Source organism: Strigops habroptila, chromosome 8, assembly GCF_004027225.2.
Source record: "Strigops habroptila isolate Jane chromosome 8, bStrHab1.2.pri, whole genome shotgun sequence".
Lineage (NCBI taxonomy): Eukaryota > Metazoa > Chordata > Aves > Psittaciformes > Psittacidae > Strigops > Strigops habroptila.
The window spans coordinates 56,228,989-56,251,380 of NC_044284.2; the positions used below are offsets into that span (position 1 = coordinate 56,228,989).

General features: G+C 39.6%; 2 protein-coding genes across 6 annotated transcripts in view; one reads left to right on the top strand and one right to left on the bottom strand.

The window, feature by feature from the left end:
* Nucleotides 1–11,032, bottom strand: part of EPS15 (epidermal growth factor receptor pathway substrate 15) — a 70,240-nt gene extending 59,208 nt beyond the window's left edge. For all 3 annotated transcript variants that reach the window (XM_030495396.1, XM_030495397.1, XM_030495394.1), the window contains exon 1: nucleotides 10,970–11,032. In XM_030495396.1, coding sequence (XP_030351256.1) covers nucleotides 10,970–11,017 — 48 coding nt within the window. In that variant the 5' untranslated portion in view covers nucleotides 11,018–11,032. The remainder of the gene's footprint in view (nucleotides 1–10,969) is intronic.
* A 3,416-nt stretch (nucleotides 11,033–14,448) lies between these two features.
* OSBPL9 (oxysterol binding protein like 9) overlaps nucleotides 14,449–22,392 on the top strand; it is a 62,459-nt gene continuing 54,515 nt past the window's right edge. For 2 of the 3 annotated variants that reach the window (XM_030495401.1, XM_030495403.1), the window contains exon 1: nucleotides 14,471–14,689. In XM_030495401.1, coding sequence (XP_030351261.1) covers nucleotides 14,579–14,689 — 111 coding nt within the window. In that variant the 5' untranslated portion in view covers nucleotides 14,471–14,578. Of the gene's footprint in view, nucleotides 14,690–22,392 lie in introns of all 3 variants that reach the window. The other variant, XM_032920125.1, reaches the window with a different exon arrangement.

Sequence of the window (22,392 nt, forward strand, 5' to 3'; positions counted from 1 at the left end):
CATTACTTGTCTACATCTGTATCAGTCCTGTGTGCTGTAAGGGAGACTGCAGGTGGCACTTTGTGAAAGCTATCAGGTACCATACTGCAGCCTTCTTTCTGCAGACAGAAGGAATTTGGTGTGAGTCTGCAGGAATCTCTACAGATACGCTGCTGCACTTCCCCCTCTCAGAACCAGAACCCTGCTGTATGTCCATAAATGAGAACCCACAATGTGGGATTGTTTTTGATTTACAGCTCTGTAGCAGGAAGAGAAATCCGTTCTGTTACTCAGCCAACTATTGCACAACACCAGCAGGCAAGATGTTCCTTTAAGTGCAAAACATGTAATCCCACTGGTGTCAACACGTAAGACTGAGGAAGGCTGCCTTAAAACCTCTGTTTTTCTGGACTCCTGAGTTATTGACATGTAATTATTTTTGTTTCATTCTTCTAAAGCAGTTTAGCACTATCAATAAATAGTAATGTAACTTGACTGATGAGATAGCACCTAAAATACCTTCCTTTATGAAAAATGTTTTAAACACATCCAATATCACTGCTAAATATCAAAGACTGAATTATTATCTTATTGCTGTAAAGTATGGGTGCAGTGAATAGTTCACAATTTAATGTATGTTCTCGCTGGGTTGAAGAATGCAACCGAAACATGAAATATCCTTAAAGATGGCCAAATTATTTGCTTAATGACTGATCTGTTTTCCGTGAGTTTGGGTTTGGGTTTTAGTTTTTTAAGATAAAATTGCAGAAGTAACGCCGCAGTGACTCAGCCTCGATGGAACTGTTTAAGGTGTGCATATGACTGAGCAGATGCAAAAGAGCATGAATTAAATTTGAACTCTGTCAGCTGTCAAGAACTTGCTTACCCCTGTGTCACCTTATGTTTCTTCCCTATTATCTGTAATAAAAGATATTTCATCACCTTCACCTCTTGTATTCAACAGATGTAGGTAGAAAAGTCTACTGACCATTCATAAGAAAAAGTTTCTTCAACCGAGTTTTCATAGCGATTAAAGCAGCCATGGAAAATACTTCCAGTGAAATAATCGCTGAGGCTTGAAAACTACATCATGGATTTCAGTAGTTTCACAATAGCTTTTCAATCAAATGTGTTCACTTTACAAATAAAATAACATTTTATATTCCGGCCTTAAAAATGCATCCCAGACTCTGAAAGACAAACTGAGTTAACTCCTGCTGTTACTGATAATATTCATTTAAGTGAGATGCACAAAAGCCGAGAAGCAGTTGAACAAGGTATTGGTATATTTATACATAAATATCTATATTAGATTACCAAAATTACTGATGATGATGCACAAGTATCAAACCAGCTGGATTTTTCAGATTCCCATATCAGTTTAATTTGTGCAACATGACAAATTTGTCTTTCTTTAGAAGGACAAATCCCCCAAGGTGCTCACAAGACAAATAGATATGATGTATAAAAATGACAAAGAACAGTGAGGTCCAAAGGAAAAAAGTATTGAGATTTTAGGTCTAAGCCAGAGAAAGACACCATATAAGCTAGCTAAGATCAGTTAGCTAGATGAGTTTTGCAGAAACAGAGGATGTATTCTTCCTGAAAGAATCTCCATGATTCAAAAGGCATTCAGATTATATCTGAAATTGAAACATTCTTGATTGTCAGTCTCTTCCTGTTTACTGAAGAGATAGGATCTGTTCCTGTTCAAACCAAGTTAGCCCTAGTGATTTTCCTTAGAGAAATACTTGGAAAAAATGATTTAGTGAATTTCTGTCTCATTTCCTTGTGATAGCATTAGGTAATGGTAAATTACATATATTCAGATGAGCATGAGAAAAAAGAAATACTTCAAAATCATCAGTAAAGCTATTTAGTGTAATGAATATATTGATGAGTTACTTAATTTAACTCCAATTCCCCTCAGTAGGGAATAAATCCAAGGCTAACAATTAGTGGTGAGTCTCTTACATGGCACTACACAACAAATCCATTAGCTAGATGGCACTACTGTTAGCCCCAAAATACAAGGCATATAGGTACCTTGTAGAGATCAAGGTCAAGAAAACCTGTATGGTTGTATTTATAAATAGAGGTATCTGCTGTTTATTCTTGCTTTTCAGTATCCTTATTTTTACAGCTGGGATTCTCAGGTATGCAAGATGTCCAGTAACTCTAAACAACAAAAGTTTGTGACAGGCCTGGATGATATCATAAAGTTCATTGTATGCAACTAAAAGTCAATATAATACCCAATTCTGATAATTTCAAATCCCTTCTTCCAGTATGTGCAGTTCCTACAATCACATTTTTAAAATCTACGGTTATCCTCAATATAGGATTGAGACTTGCATTTACAGAGTAATTTAAAAGATTGAGTTACCAGTATTGTTACACAGAGACTTTGAAGAACCTTGTTGTGATACACCGCTGTCTTTTGCAAAACTAAAAGCCAGGAAACAAAGCTGATCTGCATGACATCTCAGAAAGAGTAGTTACCAACTAAAAGAATGAGATAGAAGACCTGGGGGTGGTGGTGGAAGTTTTGAGGTTTTTATAACTGTATTTATCATGTGCATTGGACAGCAAATTGGAGCTGATCCTATAGCCAGGCTTTTTTGCTGCCAATGAGGCTTGAAATGGTAAAAGTATCCAGAAATTGCCTCAGGACATGGATGGGAAACTTTTGATCGAAGTCTCTGATAACACAGAAGCTTGGATCGCTTCCTTGGGTTTCTAAATCACAAATAGGTGTGTTTCCAGTCAGGTAACTGGGAATTACTGTATTTTTAATCTAATTCCTACTTCAAGAAATGTGGTAGAGGCAGCATAGGAGGCTTGGCCTATATAACAACTGGCACAGGTGAAAACTAACCAGATGGTATTAGCCTAAAAGAGTTCTCTTGCCCAAAACACAGCACCCACATCCTTGGCAGACTCTAGAACTAGCAGAGAATCTCTCTCTCTCGCCTTTATCATTATCATACAGCTGTCTTTTCTACATATCTGCAGTTCTGTCCTTGCCCTTGTAGCTTTGTAAGGAATGAGAATAATGCTTTTTCATATGAGAAAAGCATTATTCTACTAACGAGTAAAAAAGGCAAAATTTTAATTAGACTTTATTTTTTCTTTCAGATACCTCAATTCTGTAGAATTGCTGAAATAATGTTCATCAATTCCTGTAGCTCTTTTGGGATTGCTAATGTGAAATAGAATGCAACTTAATACTTGCGTAAGCAAGTAAAGACCTATTTTTGATCAATAAGCAGACTAAATACTACAAAAAAGTAAAATTCCTAACATTTTAGATATGCAAATACAATTATTTGATTACAGAATCACAGAATGGTTGAGGTTGGAAGGCATGAAGTATGTGTATTACTTCCAGAAGGAAGAAGTACTTCTAAGCACCTCACTCAACCTAATGTCATAATTAGACTCTTCGTGTACATGGAATAAGATCTACCCTAACAATATAGTAGATCCACATTTGGTCAACCTCTGTTCACAATTTATTATGAACTATATTACTTCAGTCTGATCCTCATCACCAGAGGACTCAAACTTTGCTGATAAATGGAAACAATCTGTGGTTTTGGCTAATGTGAAAACATAGAAAAAGGAAAAATAATAATCTAGAAAGACAATTTATGACAAAAATACATTTATCCCTCAAATCTCCCGGCTGGTTCTCCATTTACCATTACTTCCATCACAGCATTATGTGAGCCATATTTCCTTCTCCCATACACAACTGCACAGCTGCTACACAAGTCTATAGTTTCAGTGTATTCCATGAAGAGAAAATGGTCTTATGTCCGTATCTATTGCTTGTAAAGAAACCTCTTCCATCTCCAGCCAACATGTTATTCAAGAACCACAACAGAGCTGCACAATGCTGATGAGAGGGAAGTAACATGTTCCACCGAAAACCAGACAAGGAAATGCCTAAAACTGCAAGCTGACTGAAAGTGTAAAGGAATTGAGCCAGCATTCTGTGGAAAGGAAGGAATAGGGAGGGGTGGAACAAGCCGTATATTCTTCCAAAAAAGGTATGTTCAAAGCAGATAACATATGAAAAAGAGAAGTGCTACTAGTATGCCATAAATAATACAAAATTTACCTACTGCACCGTTAAAGTTTATGGATCAAATCCTCTTTCCTGGCCAAGAAGGTACTCACTTAATGAAGGCTCTTAGCAAGTTGGTTACAGCCTTCTGATCCACTACCCAGTTCACCTCTAGCACTGCAAAGGGACTGGAGATGATTCATTAACAGAGGGAGCCAATCTGCAGTTTCTCTACCCTACAATCCCTTTAAGACACTGTTTATATGGGCTGTAAAACTGGTTACTACATTAGCTCTTAGTCTGTTAAGAACTTTTCAGTCTAAAAGAGACATTTCCTAGTGAGGACCTCGGGCGATTTTCTCTTATTTTGCACTGCCTGAGCAGTATGAGGGATACTAGACAGTGAATATGGCCACTTAGAACTGCCCTCAGTTTTCTCCAGCTGTATAAATGCTTCAATTTCTCCAAAATAAACAGAGTTTATTTAGATGTATGATTGCACATCCATGTTTACAGATCGCTAAACTGCAAATCCAATGCAAATTTCTTGTGTTCTGGGGAACTGCATCCCTGGATGCGATGTGCCCTCTGAGCATGCATAACTTGAAACACATGGCTCAACAGATGAGCTGCCAAACACACAAGGCCAATTCAAATGCCATCCAAAAGTAAAAGTTAAGTGGGATAAAAAGTTCTCTTTGTCCCACTTTAGATAAACAGGACCTGTCTGCTTGGAAGATGCTCTTCTCCCCTTTTCTGCCTTTCTAATTACTCTTTCCAAATATGGCATGCAAATTCAGTTTCACCAGCTACCAAGATTTTATCATCTGTTTTCCAATTTTCTGTTTTTTCAGTAAAGCTGCAGCCTCTGGAGCCAAGAACTTCCATGGGTTATTTGAGCTTTAATTAAAAAAAGCCAACAAGAAAGCAGCAAAATATAGGACCTTTCTAACCTCCTTCAAGGTTGCCAAGAAAAGCTTGAAAATGTGAACCCTGAAGGTTCAGAGACCAAAATTCCCTTTTAACTTATACTTTGGTTGGCAGGGCTTGAGCACAAATAAATAATTTAAAATGCCTTCAATATGAAGTCCACTGATTTCCCATTTAAACAATTTGATATAGGAACAGCTACCAGAAAGTTCTTCCCAGCTTGTCCTACCTCCTAGCCTTTCCACAGGGCTCCCTGCCAAATACTTGCTCCATGGCTTGCCTAAGTGGAGCCATTGTTATGCCTTAGGCAATGCATTCACTGTAAAGTAAACCTGATTTAATGCTACTGTATGTCTTGGTTTTCACAAATATGCCAGGTTTTTTCCATCTAGATTTTTTTTCCTGAGGACACACATACATCTATGTACATATCTATCTGTCCATCTGCCAAACTCTACCTAGTTGTCTCAGTGTCTTAACATCAGGAATCCTGACACAGTACATTCAAAAAACCCAGAGAATGGCAGATGGCATCTGCAGTTTCTCTGTGCATGAAAAAAATCAAACCTTTCCAAGAAGTAATTACACTGTCTGAGCATTCACAGTACAGAACATGCCCGTGTTGCTAGTGGGAACAGAAATGACAGCCATCACTTGAGTCAGCCAAGCACTACTAAGATCAGTTACACTGCAGAGTATTACCTATGCTTCACAGTCACCACATCAGTTGACAATGTGCTGATTATCCCCAGAAATCTTTAAAGTGCTAAATGAAGGATTGTGGGTATATAGCAAAAAACACAAAGAAATTGTATTTTGACTTAACTCTACAGCAAAGACAAATACTCTTACAGGTTCACTACCTATAAGAACATTGTCTTCCACATGTTTTAGAAATTCAGTGTAATGAGTAAATTTAATGCAGTGACTCTGAAGCAATTAACTGTATGAGACATTATCCCTGATGTTTAACAGATTAAATTCCCCATCCAAAACTGTAAAGCCAAGAAGACATAACATTTTACAGGTAGAATGGGTTAATGTTATCTGTGTAAATGATAGTTGGATCAGGGAAAACTGTGGGTAGGATTGTTTTGTCTAAAATTGTCAGATACATAAACCAGAATCTGAAAAATTGGTAAGACAACAGTTCAATTGCTACTGATTTTGCTGTATTCAGAAGAGCTGCATCTTTTCTCCAGTTGGCATAATAGAAACAGACAGCATAGTTAGAACTAGTTAGCATAAACTGAAGAGTGTAATACTAATGAAAAGCTCAGATCCTCCTATTTTCTTACATAATATGAATAACAGAGCTTACCTTTGGGTATTTACATGCTTTAATCTTTAAGTCAATGCAATAAACTTTGCTCCTCATTATGTACATGTAACCACATCAACACCAATGGAACACACAAGTATGAACAACTTTTGGTTTGTCTGGCCTGAACTTGAAGCACTTGACTAAACTCCTATTTTTGTCTGTTATCTTATTTCCAAAGACGTAAGGCCGCTAATCTACAAACTATATTGCAAACTTGACCAGTAAATTAAACCAAACTATTTACTGTCTATACCTCAAATACTCAACTGTAAGAAACAACGGCATCCTAAACATTACGAACTTCAGTTTACACTATGGAAATCAAAGTCTCACTGTATACTGCAGAATGTTTTTATACTTAGACTTGTTTGTTAGTATATTCCTCACAAGTTTATTTTCAAAAATTAATTCTCTAGGAAAACAAAAAGCAAATGATGTAACTCTCCACTTTGACAACTGTCCAGAGAATTTGGTTAACTCCAGTAGCACTGGAAGATTTTACTATTAATGTTGTTGTAGCATTTGCTTAGAAGTTACGTTGCAGCCACTGTTCAAATTAAATAGTTTATCAGGGCACTGGGAAATACGAATAGAACAGACCGAACTTTTGAAACTTGGAAGCAAACATGCAACAAGGCCTGGATTATTTTCATCAAGTTCTTGGCTTACAAACTGAGTAACAGAGCTGGTCTGTGTGTGCTGCTGCCTACAAGCTGAGTAGGATTCCCTTTGTTTCCATCCATGACATCTGGACGTATCTCAGCAGTTCTGAGCAACTTTAGCTTCAGCAAAAGTCAGTGAAACTGCTCATGTTAGAGAATGGGGCAAAATAACGTTTGACTACAAAAATGTAAAATAAGGTTCCATATCATTAAAGATCTCCACATAAATTCCACTTTTTCATTTGGAAAGAAAAGAATCCAAAAACCTCCGGGAAAGGATACATATAGAGTCCCTTAGCTAACTCTGAAAATAAGAACATAGGAATAGAGTTAGTGGTTCAGAACAAAGGTCTAAATAGGCCAGTGCCCTGTCTCCAGCAGTGGCAATAGTTAGTAGCTATGGAAGGCAGTAGGAGTACGTAAGCACATAGAGAGACTGGCCTGGTGTACTTCCCAAACCTCTAATGATCTACAGCTCAGAAGTCACCTGAGCTGGAGTTGTTTAATTGGTGTGAGTGGTTGTTTTAGTCTAGACAGCTGATGAATGCATCCCACAATACGTCCCAGGCTTTTGTCTTCATAGTACCAAGGTTGCAAACCTAGCCAGGATGGACTAAGGCTTTCCTCTGACTGTTAAACCTGGGTTTTCTTCCTGCAGATAGCAACCTGATGAAGTGGCAGGAGGTGCTGCTGTGAACCAAAGTCTCACTTCAGCTGGAAATCAGATGTTGCTGCATTCTGCACGAGCCTGCTAGCTCACGCATAGCCAGAATAGACTTCTGACAGCTCCTGAGAGCTGTCAAAATAGCAGAACACCCATCTGCTCTCTAAATTGAGGTCCAAGTGCAGATCATGAATTTTGGGGAGCAATTTGAGTTTATTCTGCCAGTTCTGGTGGCTACTTATTCTTCTACTAAATCAATTCTCTGCTTCTTTCTCATTTATCATGAAAAAGAGAGAGAGAATTGAGTAGGATGAGAAAATAATTTCTGCATTTTCACTTTCATCAGAACAAGGAGGAAGCAAATCCTACTTAAAGTAGGCACCAAAAGGGATTATTTTAATTCTCAGATAAGAAGAAAAAGACTTCTCCAATTTTTTGTAGGATAAACCTTGCTACCTTTGTCTCCCATCCTTACACAAAAAACAGTAACTAAAAGAAAGATCTTTTTGGCATCCCAAAATCAGGGCAGTACTAGATGAGTGATTATACTGTTATAGGGCTCCTTCTATGTACAAATCACTGGGAGTGATTCTAGGTCTAAAGAAAAAATTATTTGACCTGAAATCCCAGAATGAAATGCAGGAGACAGAAACTGATTCTAAATTGACACAACTGAAAGTTAGTTTTAACACATACCCGTTTAATACTTCTAGCTATGGAGATAAAATGAGTAATAGAAGCACTCAATGGGATAGTGCTCATTCTATATACTTAATTGCTCAGCTCTAGGCCTCCATGATTTCACTTTTATCTTCCCTTTCATCTCCTTAGATTTCCCACCTAGTACCCCAAAAATTACCATAGTCAGTCTAACACATTATTTCAGCTATTTACATGAGGGGGGAGAGGGGGGAATAAAAAAAAAGGAAAAATGTATTTTTCCTCCAGATTTTAATCAGACACTGTACTAGACAGCAAGGACACTGTTTATAACAGCCTAATAATATGCATGTATTTTGGAATCTATTAGTGTGTGTATATACACTAGCTTTAATATTGCTGGAGCTATTCATAACAAATAAATATAGCATACAAAGAAAAAATAAACCTAGCCTATAATCCTAATGATTAGGGACAATACTCTTTAAAATACTAAATCAGTTCCTACCTTTTCCCTTGCTAAATTTGCTATACATCAAAGTCTACTGTAAATAGTCTAAATTTTGTGAGAAGACAATGTATCTATTGCATTCTTGCAAAACAAACTGACTATGAAGAGCAAGTAACCTTACTTGAAACATACTAATAGAGCAAACTATATGAAAAGAAGTAATGTTGTGAAAGCTTTGGGAAAAGAGGTTGTGCTTATTTGCCTTTTTGTACCAGTGGGCTGCATATCAGGGCTGCAATGAAGTAAACATTCCAGTTCAGCAACATTCCTCTATGTCTTTTCAAAGTCTCTGTGGAGACTAAAGTAGAAAAATCACTTATTTGTGGTTAAGAAAATAGCAGGGACTTCTGCATTAAATATTAAATAAATTCTGCCCACAGGATGATAAGATGCTTAAATCAAATGATGAGACGTTACCCATCTAAGGAATGCATTAGGAGTATAAAATGTGATTCAGCATGCTATGAACCTTTAACTCCTGTACTCAGCAAAGACATCAGGCCTGTTGTTCTCAAGACTGAATTATGATCCTGTCAGTTTTATAATAAAATAGTACTAAGATTGTAGTGAATCATTTACCCTGCAAAATGCATTCCAGCATTTTTATAGTTGCTAAATTGATTTCTAGATTACCAGAGTTCAATCTATGTGCAGATGGAAAATAGCTCATATAATTGTTTCTTCAGTACAAAGGCTAGGCCAATCTTTTTATTCTTTTGGACTAGATTTATAGTATATTTAAATTATAGATGTTGTTAGAAGGAGCTTTCACTATTAAATTTGTATTGCTGTTAATGCCTTCATCTCTGAACACTGAAAGATCTCAAATGTGACCAGGACAGGTGGGAGGAAGTCTCTGACACCTGTGTAAAGGGAGTACAGAAGATACTAACATGCCATTAAGAAATGTAGGTAAGTTCAGACATGTATTTCTTGAAGATGTTGAGCCCTAAAAGGTCAGTTTACATCTCTTGCAACTCCCAGATAACACCATTATGTCAAACTGTCCTGCAAAACTGTAACCTCTTCTATGAGACCATACAAAAATTTAAGTTATGTTACTGTCACAAGGCTACTCAAATTTATAATGCCCTTAAAATGTGTTTCTCTGTAGACCTTGTCACGGGATTTGGTCAGTGAGTGAGTCACTATAATTGCATAACTGAATACCATCACACCCTGTTTTTAACACACGCTGCAACATCTGACGAACTTTTCCAAGTCCTGCAATGTATCGGTGCCAGTTCAGTGAGTCAGCTGCCTCTTCGCTGCATCATCCCCCAGACATACAGCAATACTAGATGGGATTAAATAACTACAGACAAAATACTTTTTAGTTTGGGGATCATCTCTATCTTTTAAATGCAAGAGGGATTTTTCAGCCCTTTCTTAAGTGGTAGCACATTTTGGCTGAACACTATCCATATGCTTTGGGGAAATGGCTCCACTATCATAACGCTCTCCAGTACAGCTCTAAACATTCCATGAAAGGATGAGAATCTGGTGAAACCTTTTCTAAACACAGCCATAAGCTGTAAGTAGAAACAAAACAGGGTCTCTGAGGCCTGAGGACTTTAATTCCACACTACCTGTGCTAATTTGATTTTTTTCTGGTGTATGCTAACATGGAGTCATTTAGAAGACCCAGAAAGGTCTCCCTAGCTCTCAACAAGGTTCCTCATCCCTGATCAGGAAGATTTTATGACAATTCATTAAAATCAGAGAGAAAATAGATTAAAATGGACAGGATTAGGAATATTTCTCACTAATGGCTTTTATTTGCTGGTATCACACAGGAATCAGCAAGAAAGGCCCAAGATATAATTATATGTTTGCCTCAGAATGACAGAGAATCAACTACTGTCTTCATTCCACTGTATTGCTGATGTTTTTCATTAAATTAAATTTCCATTTTATTAAAACCAGTGATAATATAATAAATCTATTCAGAAAAATCTACTTATCATGGCACTTATTGGCATACTTGATTTAATTATCCTCTTTTAAGAGCAACTGTTTGTAGGGTAAAGGTGATTCTCTCCCATCTATCTTCCTCTCCGTAACCGCCTAAACCAAACATAATTCTGTAGAAGTAAAATAAAAACTGTTTAGGCTCTGACACTGTTCTTCGAGTAGTTGGCATATGCACAGAGGGACTAGAAAATACCTTTAAAGGATAGTAGCAGGAGACTGAAGATGACACAGAAGGCTTCATCGTCTACTTCATTGTAATTTATTAGTGCATTTGTTACCTGTTAAAAAAAGAAAGAAAATCAAATTGAGGGAATTTTTACTGAAGGTACAAATAAAAGACACTATTTGCTACTAACGAGCAGAAAAAGAATCATCCACCATCAGGCTAAAACGTCATTTCTTAATTATAATGATTATGTTGTTGGTGGTTGACACAGTGTCTTGATAGGACAAGAAATACAAAATGAAACTACCAGCCCATTCCTGAAGTGGGAAAAGGAAACAAAATGTCATTTGTTCTCTTCTCAAATGGCTTCCTTATGTTCTACAGAACCCCAAGCAATTGCAGCTGTTGGGAGAAGCTAGAGCTACTTTCACTGTTGCCAGTCACACTCCCAGACATCCTGAAGGAAACCCACAAGCCACACAACTTCACTACTGAAGTTCTTCAAAGTTAGTTCAGCTATAACTTCAGGAAAATTCACAATAGAAAAGCATTATCCTGTTAAAGAATCACACTTTCAGCGTACTTCTGCTTCTCATTCCCTCTACCCTGGTCCTTCACTGGTATTTAAGTCAGCAGTTCCTTCCTCTTGGCTAGAAACCATACAGATTTAAACTGTAATGGCTAAAAAAAATCCCAGATATAATTTATTGGAGAAGCTTGGACAAAGAAAAGAACATGGAGGAAATTTTTAAAAGTAGGGTGCCAGCTGGGATGCCCTGGAAAACACAGTAAGGATTGGGCATATCTGAGGTTTCTCCCTACATTCCTGCTGGGACAGTGTGAGTATTCCAGAAGCCATTTTATGGGCTAAACACTGTGGCTGGTCAGGAAAGCCATGTGTGGCTGGGATACCACAGGAAGATAATTTAACTGAATCCTCTGTGTGGCAAGAGAATGATGCTGGACAAGATTTTCAGCTGATGGAGCAGCGTATAAAAAAAAGGCAGCACAAGATAACAGCTGCTGTTTTCTGTCCAGTTCTGTTGACCTCTGCAGTAGTAGTGCTCTCACATGACAGAACTTTACTTAAAGAGGTTGACATACTAGTGTAAGTTTTGTAAAATATGGAGAACATCACAATGAAACCGTCTATAATTACAGAAAATAGCAGCTTTTGTTCCAAACTGGATACAGACAGAATATGTTATAGCAAACTAAAATCTTCTGTTAAGGAAGTAACTCACTAAAGTCTATTTTAAGTATTTTTTTAATTAAAAATCATTGTTGCTGCTGATGTAACATACACCAAGTATATCAAGGTAGGTTTTACCACAGCTGTGGCTGGTTTCAGTTTATTGATTTTAAATGAACTAAAATGTTTGCACTGGTCTTTCAAAGCAATTTGAATGGGCACCTGGAATCCTTATCAGAAAGATCTAATTAAGCCAAATCCCTTCAACAATGCCCTTATGAACCACGTTATGTATAACCTATACTGAAGTAATCTGACATACACAGAAGACACATCACGCTGGTATGTCAAGAAAGTACATAAACCTGTATGATATTATACCCTTAATGCTGGTAAGACTATGATTTCATATGTATTTATTTAAATTTGTGAGGGGTTTTTTTGAAAAACAATGATTCTCCGATCTCTGCCGAATTACCTAAAAAGAATATCCACACTGCATTTGTAAAAAGAAACCTTGAACTGGATTCCCCTTACCACCTGTTAACAGTTTTCCACCTACTCCAGGACTTTCACAGTTTAGCCAAAATAATCTAGCTAACATACATGCTGCTTCTAGTGGAGACAAGTCTTTAGCATATTTCCTCTCAAAAAAGTCAAAGAGAGCAAAGAACTCATAAGATATTCAGTGTATGCCAAAGTCCAGCAAATTCAGCCTCTGGCAAAACAAGGTAAATAGAAAGCTCTTGCAGAGAATTTCTCATTGAGAATGCTCTGCCTGCAGGCAGCCCGTCCACAGTTAAGCCAAGAGGCTGTTTTGCACAAGCCCTTCGCAGAGTTTCAACTCGTGGTATAACACACTCAAAGTAGTGATCTGGGATAATAAAGCTCCAGTCCAACTACAGCTTTAAATGGTAGTACTAGTAATGTTCTGGCACCATCTGATGTTTTTTGTTTTGCTTGCCTGGGTATAATCTCTAGGCAGCCACGCTTTGTTTAATCAGTGAAACTAAAGAAGAAAACAGGCTACTAAGGTCACATACAGCTTGAAAAAGAATGTTATCAAAAGTAACAAGCTGGGTTTCAAGGCTGAATTGTGCTTTAGCTAGATTAAACTGGTAACACCATGCATAAACACACCACCAGGTGACCCCAAGGGGCATTATAAAGTCAACGCGATAAATTCCACTTGCTAACAAACTAATAAGCAATGTGAAGTGGGAAGATGAATTAGAAATATGGAAGTATGTGTTATTTGCTAAAAATCAAACAAGGAAGCTCTGCCTTTGAGTGATTCTTTTCTCACAAGGGGCAACTGGGGTGATTTTTCTATTCTGATCAGTTTAACTTAGTATAAAGGTGCAGTGTTGTAAGACACTGGACCTATTTCAGCCCTACTATAAAGGTATTTTTATATTAAAATCCTAAACAGAAAATGCGACACAGGTTTATAGTTGGTGAAAAACAAAAAAGGAAAAGACGCTATTCCATGAATACTGTAAAGACTGAATAACAAACACAAACCTCATGGTAAACACACTGTTTCTGCTGCTATATTGCTTATCCCTAGGAAGCAACATGAGTATCTCTATGGATCCTTTGAAGTTCTCATGTTGAAGTACAAGTGAAGTTACGTACTTGTCAGAGAACATCAGTGCCAGAAACATGCCTCGCACTGAACACCACATTTACAATTGTCCACAGCTCCCGGGGAAATCATTCCACATTCTTGGCTCAGCTCACAGGAAAGCTGTATCCCATTTAAACAAGCTTTACCATTAAGAGGTTACCTCAAGTCCTTAATTTTTTTTTTTTTTTTTTTTTTTTTTTTTTTTTTACACGCTCTGGCCATGTGGCCCCTTCAATAACAGACCCAGGCCCTGGGACTCGATTTGTAAGCCCAACATCCGCTCTGGACAGGCAACCACCACAGGGACAAGCACAACAGCGAGAGAAATCAAAAGCTGCCGTGGCGCCAAGTATTTGAAGGGGACACCTTAACACCCTCCCTCCCTCCCTCCCTCCCTCCCTCCCTCCCTCACACAACCGACGCACCACGGCGTCGCGCCCTCACCTCACCACCGCGCAGCCCACCCTCACGCCGCGCCCTCTGCCTCCCCTGAGCCGTGAGGGGATACCCCACCACCTCAGGGCGCTCAGGCAGCACCCATTAAGCCAGCCCACCCCGGAGGACACGGGCTCCCCCGCCCCGCTCTCCCCTCACCACACGCTTCCCGCCCGCCCCTCACCGCCTCCCCGCGCGTGCCCGCTGCGCACGCAAGCCACGCCCCTTCCCCCGCCTCCCCTCGGGGAAGCGTGGCCTCTGTCCCCGCCCCCTCGCTGCGTGCCGCGCCCCGTCCCTGCTGGCAGCCGCCGCTGTGTCTCTCCCCAGCTCCCCTCGCCGCACGGGCTGGGTGCGTGGCGGTGCCGGTTCGGTGCCTAAGATGGCGTCTATCATGGAGGGCCCGCTGAGCAAATGGACCAATGTCATGAAGGGCTGGCAGTACCGCTGGTTCGTGCTGGACTACAACGCCGGGCTCCTCTCCTACTACACGGTGAGGGGCAGCGGCGGGTCGGGCGGGTGAGGAGCCGGGTGGACCGGCTGAGGCGCAGGGTGGGGGTGGGGAGGGGACTCGGGGCGGTGTGAGTGTTCGGGCAGCCAATGGGGAAGGAGGAGGCGGCGGGCGCAGCCAATGGGGTGGCGCTGCGGGGAGATTTACCGGTGGGGGCGAGGGGCGCTGTTATTGTTGGCGGCGGCGCGGGGGCAGGGTGCGCGCCTCCGGGGCGGGGTCGTTGGGCGGGAGCGGCCGTTGGTCTCCTCACGGCCCCCGGGTGGGTGGCGGCCCCCCTGCCCCAGGGGAGCGGGGCTGGCTCGGCCATGGCCCCGGGATCCCGGGTGTCGCTGTCTCGGTGCTGTCCTCTCTGTCCGGCGGGAAGTTGCTGTCGCCCTGATGTGTCCGCTCCGCCCAGGCGGCGGGCCCGAGGAGGTGTTGCTTTCGCGCGCCGCTCGCCTCAGGAGCAGCGCTGGGCTCGGTCCCTCCCGGTCACGGACGCGTTACCGCCGGTGCGCTGCCGACAAGCGGGTCGCTTCCCGGTTCGGGACTGACTTTCCTGTTTCCCTTGAGGACTTCGTACTTTGAAGCACTAACTTTTAAAGTGCAGTGTAGTAACAGTCGTGTGTTCCTTGGCTTCTTTTTTATTGTAATCACTGGCAGGTCCCGACTTGCATCTTCAGCTTCTTACATAAAAATGTGAATTAAATTACAAATAATTTAACAGTACGAATCATTTTTTTCAAGGACATGCCCTTAAATGAGAAGGATAACCGCGTGCATAGATGAGTTTTTGTGACACAGAGCAATTCCTATTAGTCTGTCAGTCTGGCTAAAACGAATACACATTTAACGTGTAGTAAGTTGTATTAGATTTACAGCAAGTAACTTGGAGTATCATGCTGCCTGTAAAGCTTTATTCATGCAGAAGGATTGCATATAAAACTCTTCCCCCCCCCCCTAGATCTGGATTTACAGCCCTACAAGGAGAGAGCTGATCTCTCCAGACCTAGGAGTTGGTAAAGGATAACAGTTACAGACTCTCAAACAATTTTGGTTCATATAGGTTCAAAATTCCTCACCTGGAGTCTGGATGGAGAAACGAAAGTGCTGTTTAATGGCTGTTCAAATGCCAGCTGTTTGACTGAGATGAATTAGTGACCGTAGTCCAAGTAGAGGTCCAAGGTGCAGAGTCACTTAATACTTCAGCTGAAATAAGTGCTCAGTCACTTATTTCAGCCTCAGAAATAGAAACATTTACTGATGACTAGTGCGTATAATAATAATAATTCTGGTTATTGCACTGACTTCCATTCTATGGTCTTCACCTCTTTAATAAAAATAACTTTTCTGTATTTCATTATTTCCTATGATATGATCCCTACATATGCATTACACTTTCAGTTTGAATAATTTATTATGTTCTCTTTTATTATAATAACTTTTAGTCCACAAATTTAAAAATCCTGGTTTCTAACTACCTGTCCTAAAAAGTTGGGTTCAAGAAATCAAATCATGTTCTCTGCTTTCTGTGCCTTTACCATTAAGAAATGCCTGCAGTTAACATTTACTTCAGAATGCTTTCCTTACCCATGTGCTATCTTTTCCGCACATATGTCTGTAACGTACTTGTTATGCCATTTTCTAGACATCTGAATTCGTTCTTGTACCTTAGGGTGTGTATTGTGTTGAAAGACTGGCTGCCAAAACAGCTGATCCCTCAGCATGCACATTGCTCCATGTGTGCTGCATGATTACTCATAGGGCTGCAGGGTCAGAGCAAGGGGTTGAAAGACAATTCAGATCAAGTCCCAGTTGACCGCATACCTCACGAGTACTAATATTAGCGTTGAGAAGGTGGTGGGATACTGCTTCTTTCAGCTCTACCTTTAGTTTTAGACTAATAACTCCTGACTGGTAGTTTATAAGGCTGCTTATAATTTATAAGCATCATTAATTTGGAATGTTAGCAGATTTGGCTATGTATTTATGCGGGGAAATGGCCTGATGTGATTCTGTATATGCAGACTTGTATTTTGAATTAAAGGCTTATCTCTGTGATCAGGTACATAGGGTCGCGTATTCCATTCCCCTCGAGCCTGTTTCAGTCTGAAGCTGTATAATTGCCTTGCTGTAAGCATAATTGAATGATTTTTGAGCCTGAAACTGGCCCTTCCTTATGAGCATAACGCATGGGCGGGGTAGGCTGAGATTGTTTCAGCCTGGCTGTATAGACTTGCAACCTGGAAAGAGTTTTGCTGATGGGAGAGATTGCCATTAGCTGATCACCTTTTACCTTCTCATCACATCTCCAAATTCTTCAGCCCATTTCAATCCAGAAAGTTGTGCTTGTAGGAAACCCTTGCTCCAGTAGATCCAATGGCCAATTAACCTTTGGCAGAGGATCAGTGGAAAAGTGCAGGGTAATAATTTCTGATGCAGCTGAACTTTCCATCAGAGCCAGATCTAGAAATGTAGGGCTCCTCATAGGTGTGTCCTTGCACAGTTGTACTTCATCTTCTTTGGTAGTAACTTAAAATAGGCTGCATAAAAGTACCCCTAATGTGGAATAAGCATTCAAACAGAGTTAGCGTACAATAGTATTGCACTTGGAGGGAGGAAAAACCCTAGAGCATCTAAATTAGTATGCTTTGTCTTTTGGTAAAATGAGTAGATATTAACCTAAATACGTTTTTGGATGCATAAATCAAAAGCAAATTAATTCAATTAAATTTACATTTTTGACCTAATTAGAACTTTCAAGGAGTAAGGCAAAAGATTTTACATCAAGTATGAGTCAGAAAAAAAAAGCTGATTTAATGTTCACGCTTATTTCTGGTTTCATTTGTGTTTTCCTTCCTCTCTACTTAGTTGTATTGCGGTGAACACTAGAAGTACTCTTTGCAAGTGTGAATGGAGATGTTTCTCACATGCATTTCCATGAAGGCTTTTTACAATACCAGAAAATTCTGTTCACTTTTTTCCCACTTCTTCTGTAGCTTGTGGGGCTTTTTTTCTCTTTCAGAATAGAAAGAAATTAGCTTATAATTACATTTGTTTAAATTTATGTATTGTTATAAATTTATGAAATTTAGATTTAAATTTATGGATTACTTTTATGATAAGTGGCTGGTACCACTTTTGGATCGGTTTCACCAATGCTTTGGTGAATTACTTCTTTTTTTGCCCTTCAGTATTCCTTGATTTTTTAATCCACCAATGTTTTCTCTTGAAGGTATAACAAATGTAAGTCTACTGAAGCACTATGGGGTTTTTGGTGTGTAGTTGACCGCACAGACAATACTTAGCAGAAGAGTCTGGAAGTGGCTCATTTCTGCCTTCTGCTGGCACAGAAGCTGTAAAGTTGTTCCATGAGCTGGATTCCAGCTGAAAAATAACTCTGCTGGTTTATTTTTTCAGCTGAATTTGTTCTGTTGTTTGTGTTCTGTATGTCAGTGTAAAAATGTGTGCTGGCATTGTACTGGAAGATAGCATGGAGACAAAGAAATGGCTAGGGAGGAAGAGGGAGTTGAATGCAATTTGCTTTTTGTTTGTGTTTTCTGGCAGAAGTGCTGTCTTAAATACACATCAGCTATAGCCTTGATTACCTTTGGGAATCCTGCAGAAATAATCCAGAGAACCCCCTCAAGGTTGAAAATCTGATTTAAATTCTTGTTTTAAGTGTGCTCTTTAAATAAATACTTTAATTGTATAATAAATTGCAAGCAGAACTTCCACAGCCGTGCAAACAATGCTAAACCCAGGACTAGTAGATGGGAAGGTCAGTTCCTTAAATATTTTAAAACTCTGTGTGATATTTGGTGGTATTGAAAGGAGAACTGTTCAAAATGTTGTAGACAAACAGCTGCCTTGTATAGTGAATGAGGGTCGCAAGAAAAAATTGTTGTGTATGACAACTCCATAGTGTCTATTTTTGAAACAAAACTGGGTAGCCTCTCACCATCTTAACAGTTCTTGTGCCAGCAAATGCCTGAAGAAGAGATTTAAATGGTTAGATATTCTGTTGTTTTATAATCATTCCATCAAACTACTTCTAAAAACTTAATGCTGGTTGAATGCTTTCAGAAGCAAAATCTGTGTGAAAACAGTCGTTGGGAGGAAGCAGTTGTGGTGGTGTAAAAATATTTGTCTCCTCGCGCTCTTTAAAGATTGCTGCTAGTTAGCAACTTTAATACTGGTTGTGCTGAGTTGAAGAACTGCTTGTGGATTGTACAGTCCAGATGTTGAACAGGGGGGCTCCAATTTTGCAGCAGTTTCATGGATCTTTGCTGGTGAACTCAAATCTTGTTGACTTGATCTTAAATGATGCTTCTGAAGCTGGAGTCATGGCTCAGTAGTAGAGACTTTCAGCTATAGTAGAGACTTTCAGCTCAATGCGTTTTGCTGCTTTTTCCAGATACAGTTTCTCAATCAACAGCTGTGGCAAAAATCCCAAGAAAACAGGAAAAAACCCATCTGCTTTTTCATAAACATTCCCTTTGAGGTCTCTGATTTCCATTCTCAGCCAAGGCAGCACTTTTTCCTGTAATAACTTGATCTGTCACATGCACTGCAAATAGCTCAGTGAGTCTAAGAAAAACAGACAAAACTGTAAGCAGACTTTAGGTATAATAATAAAAAGAATTCTGAATTTTTGGGCACAGGATAAAAAATATTGATGGCTATTACGCAACACTAAACTGAATTTTGTACATAGTTTTAACTTTGTATCACAGGTTTTGATGCACTGAATAAATTGCTATAGGATTATAACTTAAGTAGTTGACTCCTCTTCCATTGTTAGGCTGTGGGTCTCGTTTTAAGGTCTCCCAATACTTGATCATCACTTTGCAGTGCATGTCAATTGGTATTGCTCATCCATATGAACATAATGTGACTGTTCATATTTGTTCAAAAATATTTGATGGGTTCATTTTGTCCCAGCACTCTGAACTGCATGTCCTCTGGCCTCTCAAAGCCAGCCATGTTGTCTGCTCCATTGATTTGGTGAAGCGTAGTTGGGTGCTCATGTAGGATCTGGATCAAGATAAGTGCAGTTCGCGAAATCAGAGGAGCACAGGTACATGCTAACTGGATCCAGAGAAAATAGTTCAGTACTAAATCTGTTTGCTTGCCTGCAAAATCTCATCTGTTGCATGTTTTTGATATTTTCTTTAGTGTGTGCAAAATAAAACCAGTAGCAATGTAGAGGATCAATTTTTGTTGTTGTTAGATTACAATTTAGTTGAAGGTTTCTAGCTACTTAGAAGTCTTTCCTCAATGCAGGTTAGGAATGGAGCAGTTTAAGTTGAGTCTGATAAGCCAGTGAATTGTCAGAGGAGAGAGACAATTTAATGAATAAGCTTTATTTAAAATAGCTTAGAATTATATAGTATGAACTTTTAATAGCAATTACAATATTTAGGAATTTGAAAAGGTGATCAGGTACCCAGTCCCATTGCAGATTAAAGCTGTTTAGGCTGTGCCTGTGCTGCTTTTGCACCTTGATCCAGCTAAGGCCTCTCACATTTATTTCTTGTAGGATCCTATAAGCAGTGTAATGCTTTTCTATGTCAGGAACCAGAAGTTGCTGCCTTACCTTTTTCAGACATGCATGGCATCTGTTTGGGTTAAATGAGCCCCAGTGGTGTCCTCAGTTCCTGCTGCAGTGTTTTGGTTCCTGCTTTATGGCCGCATCCACAAAAGTCAAAGCTTTAGCTACAGAAACAACATGGCTGTTAGATGCTGTCGCTGTGCTCAAACAGGCCCTTGCCTAGGACTGGGCCTTACATTGGGAGCTAGGGGAATGGTGGGCTTGGAACAGCATGTAGTTTTCAAATTGTTGGGGTTTATTTCTGCTTGAAAAAGAAAAGTTGCCTTAGCATTTGATGAGAGGCATAACTGCTATGGGAAGTGATCCAAATTAAAGCTTCTCCGGTAAATGTAGTTAAACTGCAAAAATCAGCGTTTATGAACAGAGCTTGTTCCAGGTTCTTTATCCCCAATGGGAAATAAATGTCATAAGTGGTTTTGGTCATCTGTTTACTTATGTCAGAGACTTCCTTGACAGCACTGTGTGAGTCAAAAATGTACCTCTTCAAGTTCTGTGCACTTCTGCACAAGCAGAACTTGTGTCTGGGAAGTTTTGGAGGCAGGCAGCCGCTGGGGTTTAGAGTGAAATCTTAAAATACCCATGGAACAGCTAATTTCAAATGAAATCATAGTAGTTCTATGGCTAAAAAAAAAAGCCCAAAAGCGCTCTAGGGCTGAGGGCTTTTGGGAGGTTAGGATGTTAGTTTTGATTTGTTTTTAATAGACTCAGGTATTATTTTCATTACTCGAAGAAATTGTAGGTTGCCTGAAATATGTTAGGTCAGTTCTGTATTCGATCAGCTTCACTGTGTGGATGTAAAAAGAAACCAATAAAGGCCCTATTTTGGGGGGAGATACCTACATTCCCCAGGCAGTAATACTGTATTGCTTTGTTCATTTTTACAGACTTTTATTAGAGTTTCAGCTAAAATTTATCTCATGTTGATGTCTGCTTGTAACCTGTTCAAGTCCATTATCATCAAAATCAGTACACTGTGTGCTCAAAGTTTATTGAAAATGTCATTTTGTCTGGTTATAAAGCTGATGACTGGAAAAAGATAGCTGCATATTAAAACTTTACATACAGAAAGTAAAATGTGACTTTTTTATTAGCCGTTCAGAGGTATCTTTGTGCTGTATGAGATTTTGTTTAGTGAAATAGAATCATTCCTCTAAACAGTTACAGGATGGCTTCATTTATCCAAGAATACTTGACCAAGTAGAGGACATACTGGATACCCATCTCGAATCTCAACCCAAGGGTAAAATGTAATGCTCTAAGGGGAAGTTGAAGTTGTCTGAATTGTGTTTCCTTTTGGAGGTGGGGGCAAATATAAAATGTCAGCCGAGTTCTGTTTTAAAGTACTCTCCTGCAGCAGTCAGTAAAAGATCTGCTGTATTCCGATGAGAGAATGCAGTACTATGTGCGATGATAGCTGCATGCTTTAGTGCACAGGGAGTTCGGATACTGGAATGATGGGTGATTTAGTCCACTTAGGTGGAATGAATTAGATTTACCACTTTGTTATAATTGGTATTAACCAATTAAAGCTCTGTCTGAAGATGGAAAAATTGTAAGTATATAGGACCACACTCTGAACCTGTGATTTATCTTGTGAATCTTTTTGCAGACTAGGAACATTATAATGTTTAAACTTAATTTTCATTCCTTTAAAATGTGATTTATAAAAAAGAAAAGCTTTTACAGTATCTTTTGCAGTTGAGCTGATAGTCAGTCCGCACAATGGAAAGCAGAGCTGTTGGGATTATTCCCTCCCTTGCACTAGGGCTAGCTCTCATGATCCCTTCATTTAGCAGGTTGAGGGATCTAAAGCAAACCAAAATGAATGTCTCTTTCGCTGCCTTTGGTTTTTGTCTGGTTTGGTTCCATGCCTGTGCTCAGTACAGCAAGCTGGGAGTGCTTCCCTGGCATACGGCGGGACCTGGGCTGTGCCATCCGGACAGCCAGACCCCTGGTAGGTTTCTTTCAGCTGCTGCAGAGTTGCAGCCTCAGTCGAGATATTTTCTTTACCAAGATTGTGCCGATATTTCTTCTTAAAACCACCAGAGGGAGTAATAGGCTCTCAGTAGTGTCCTCCCATTTTAAGAGAACT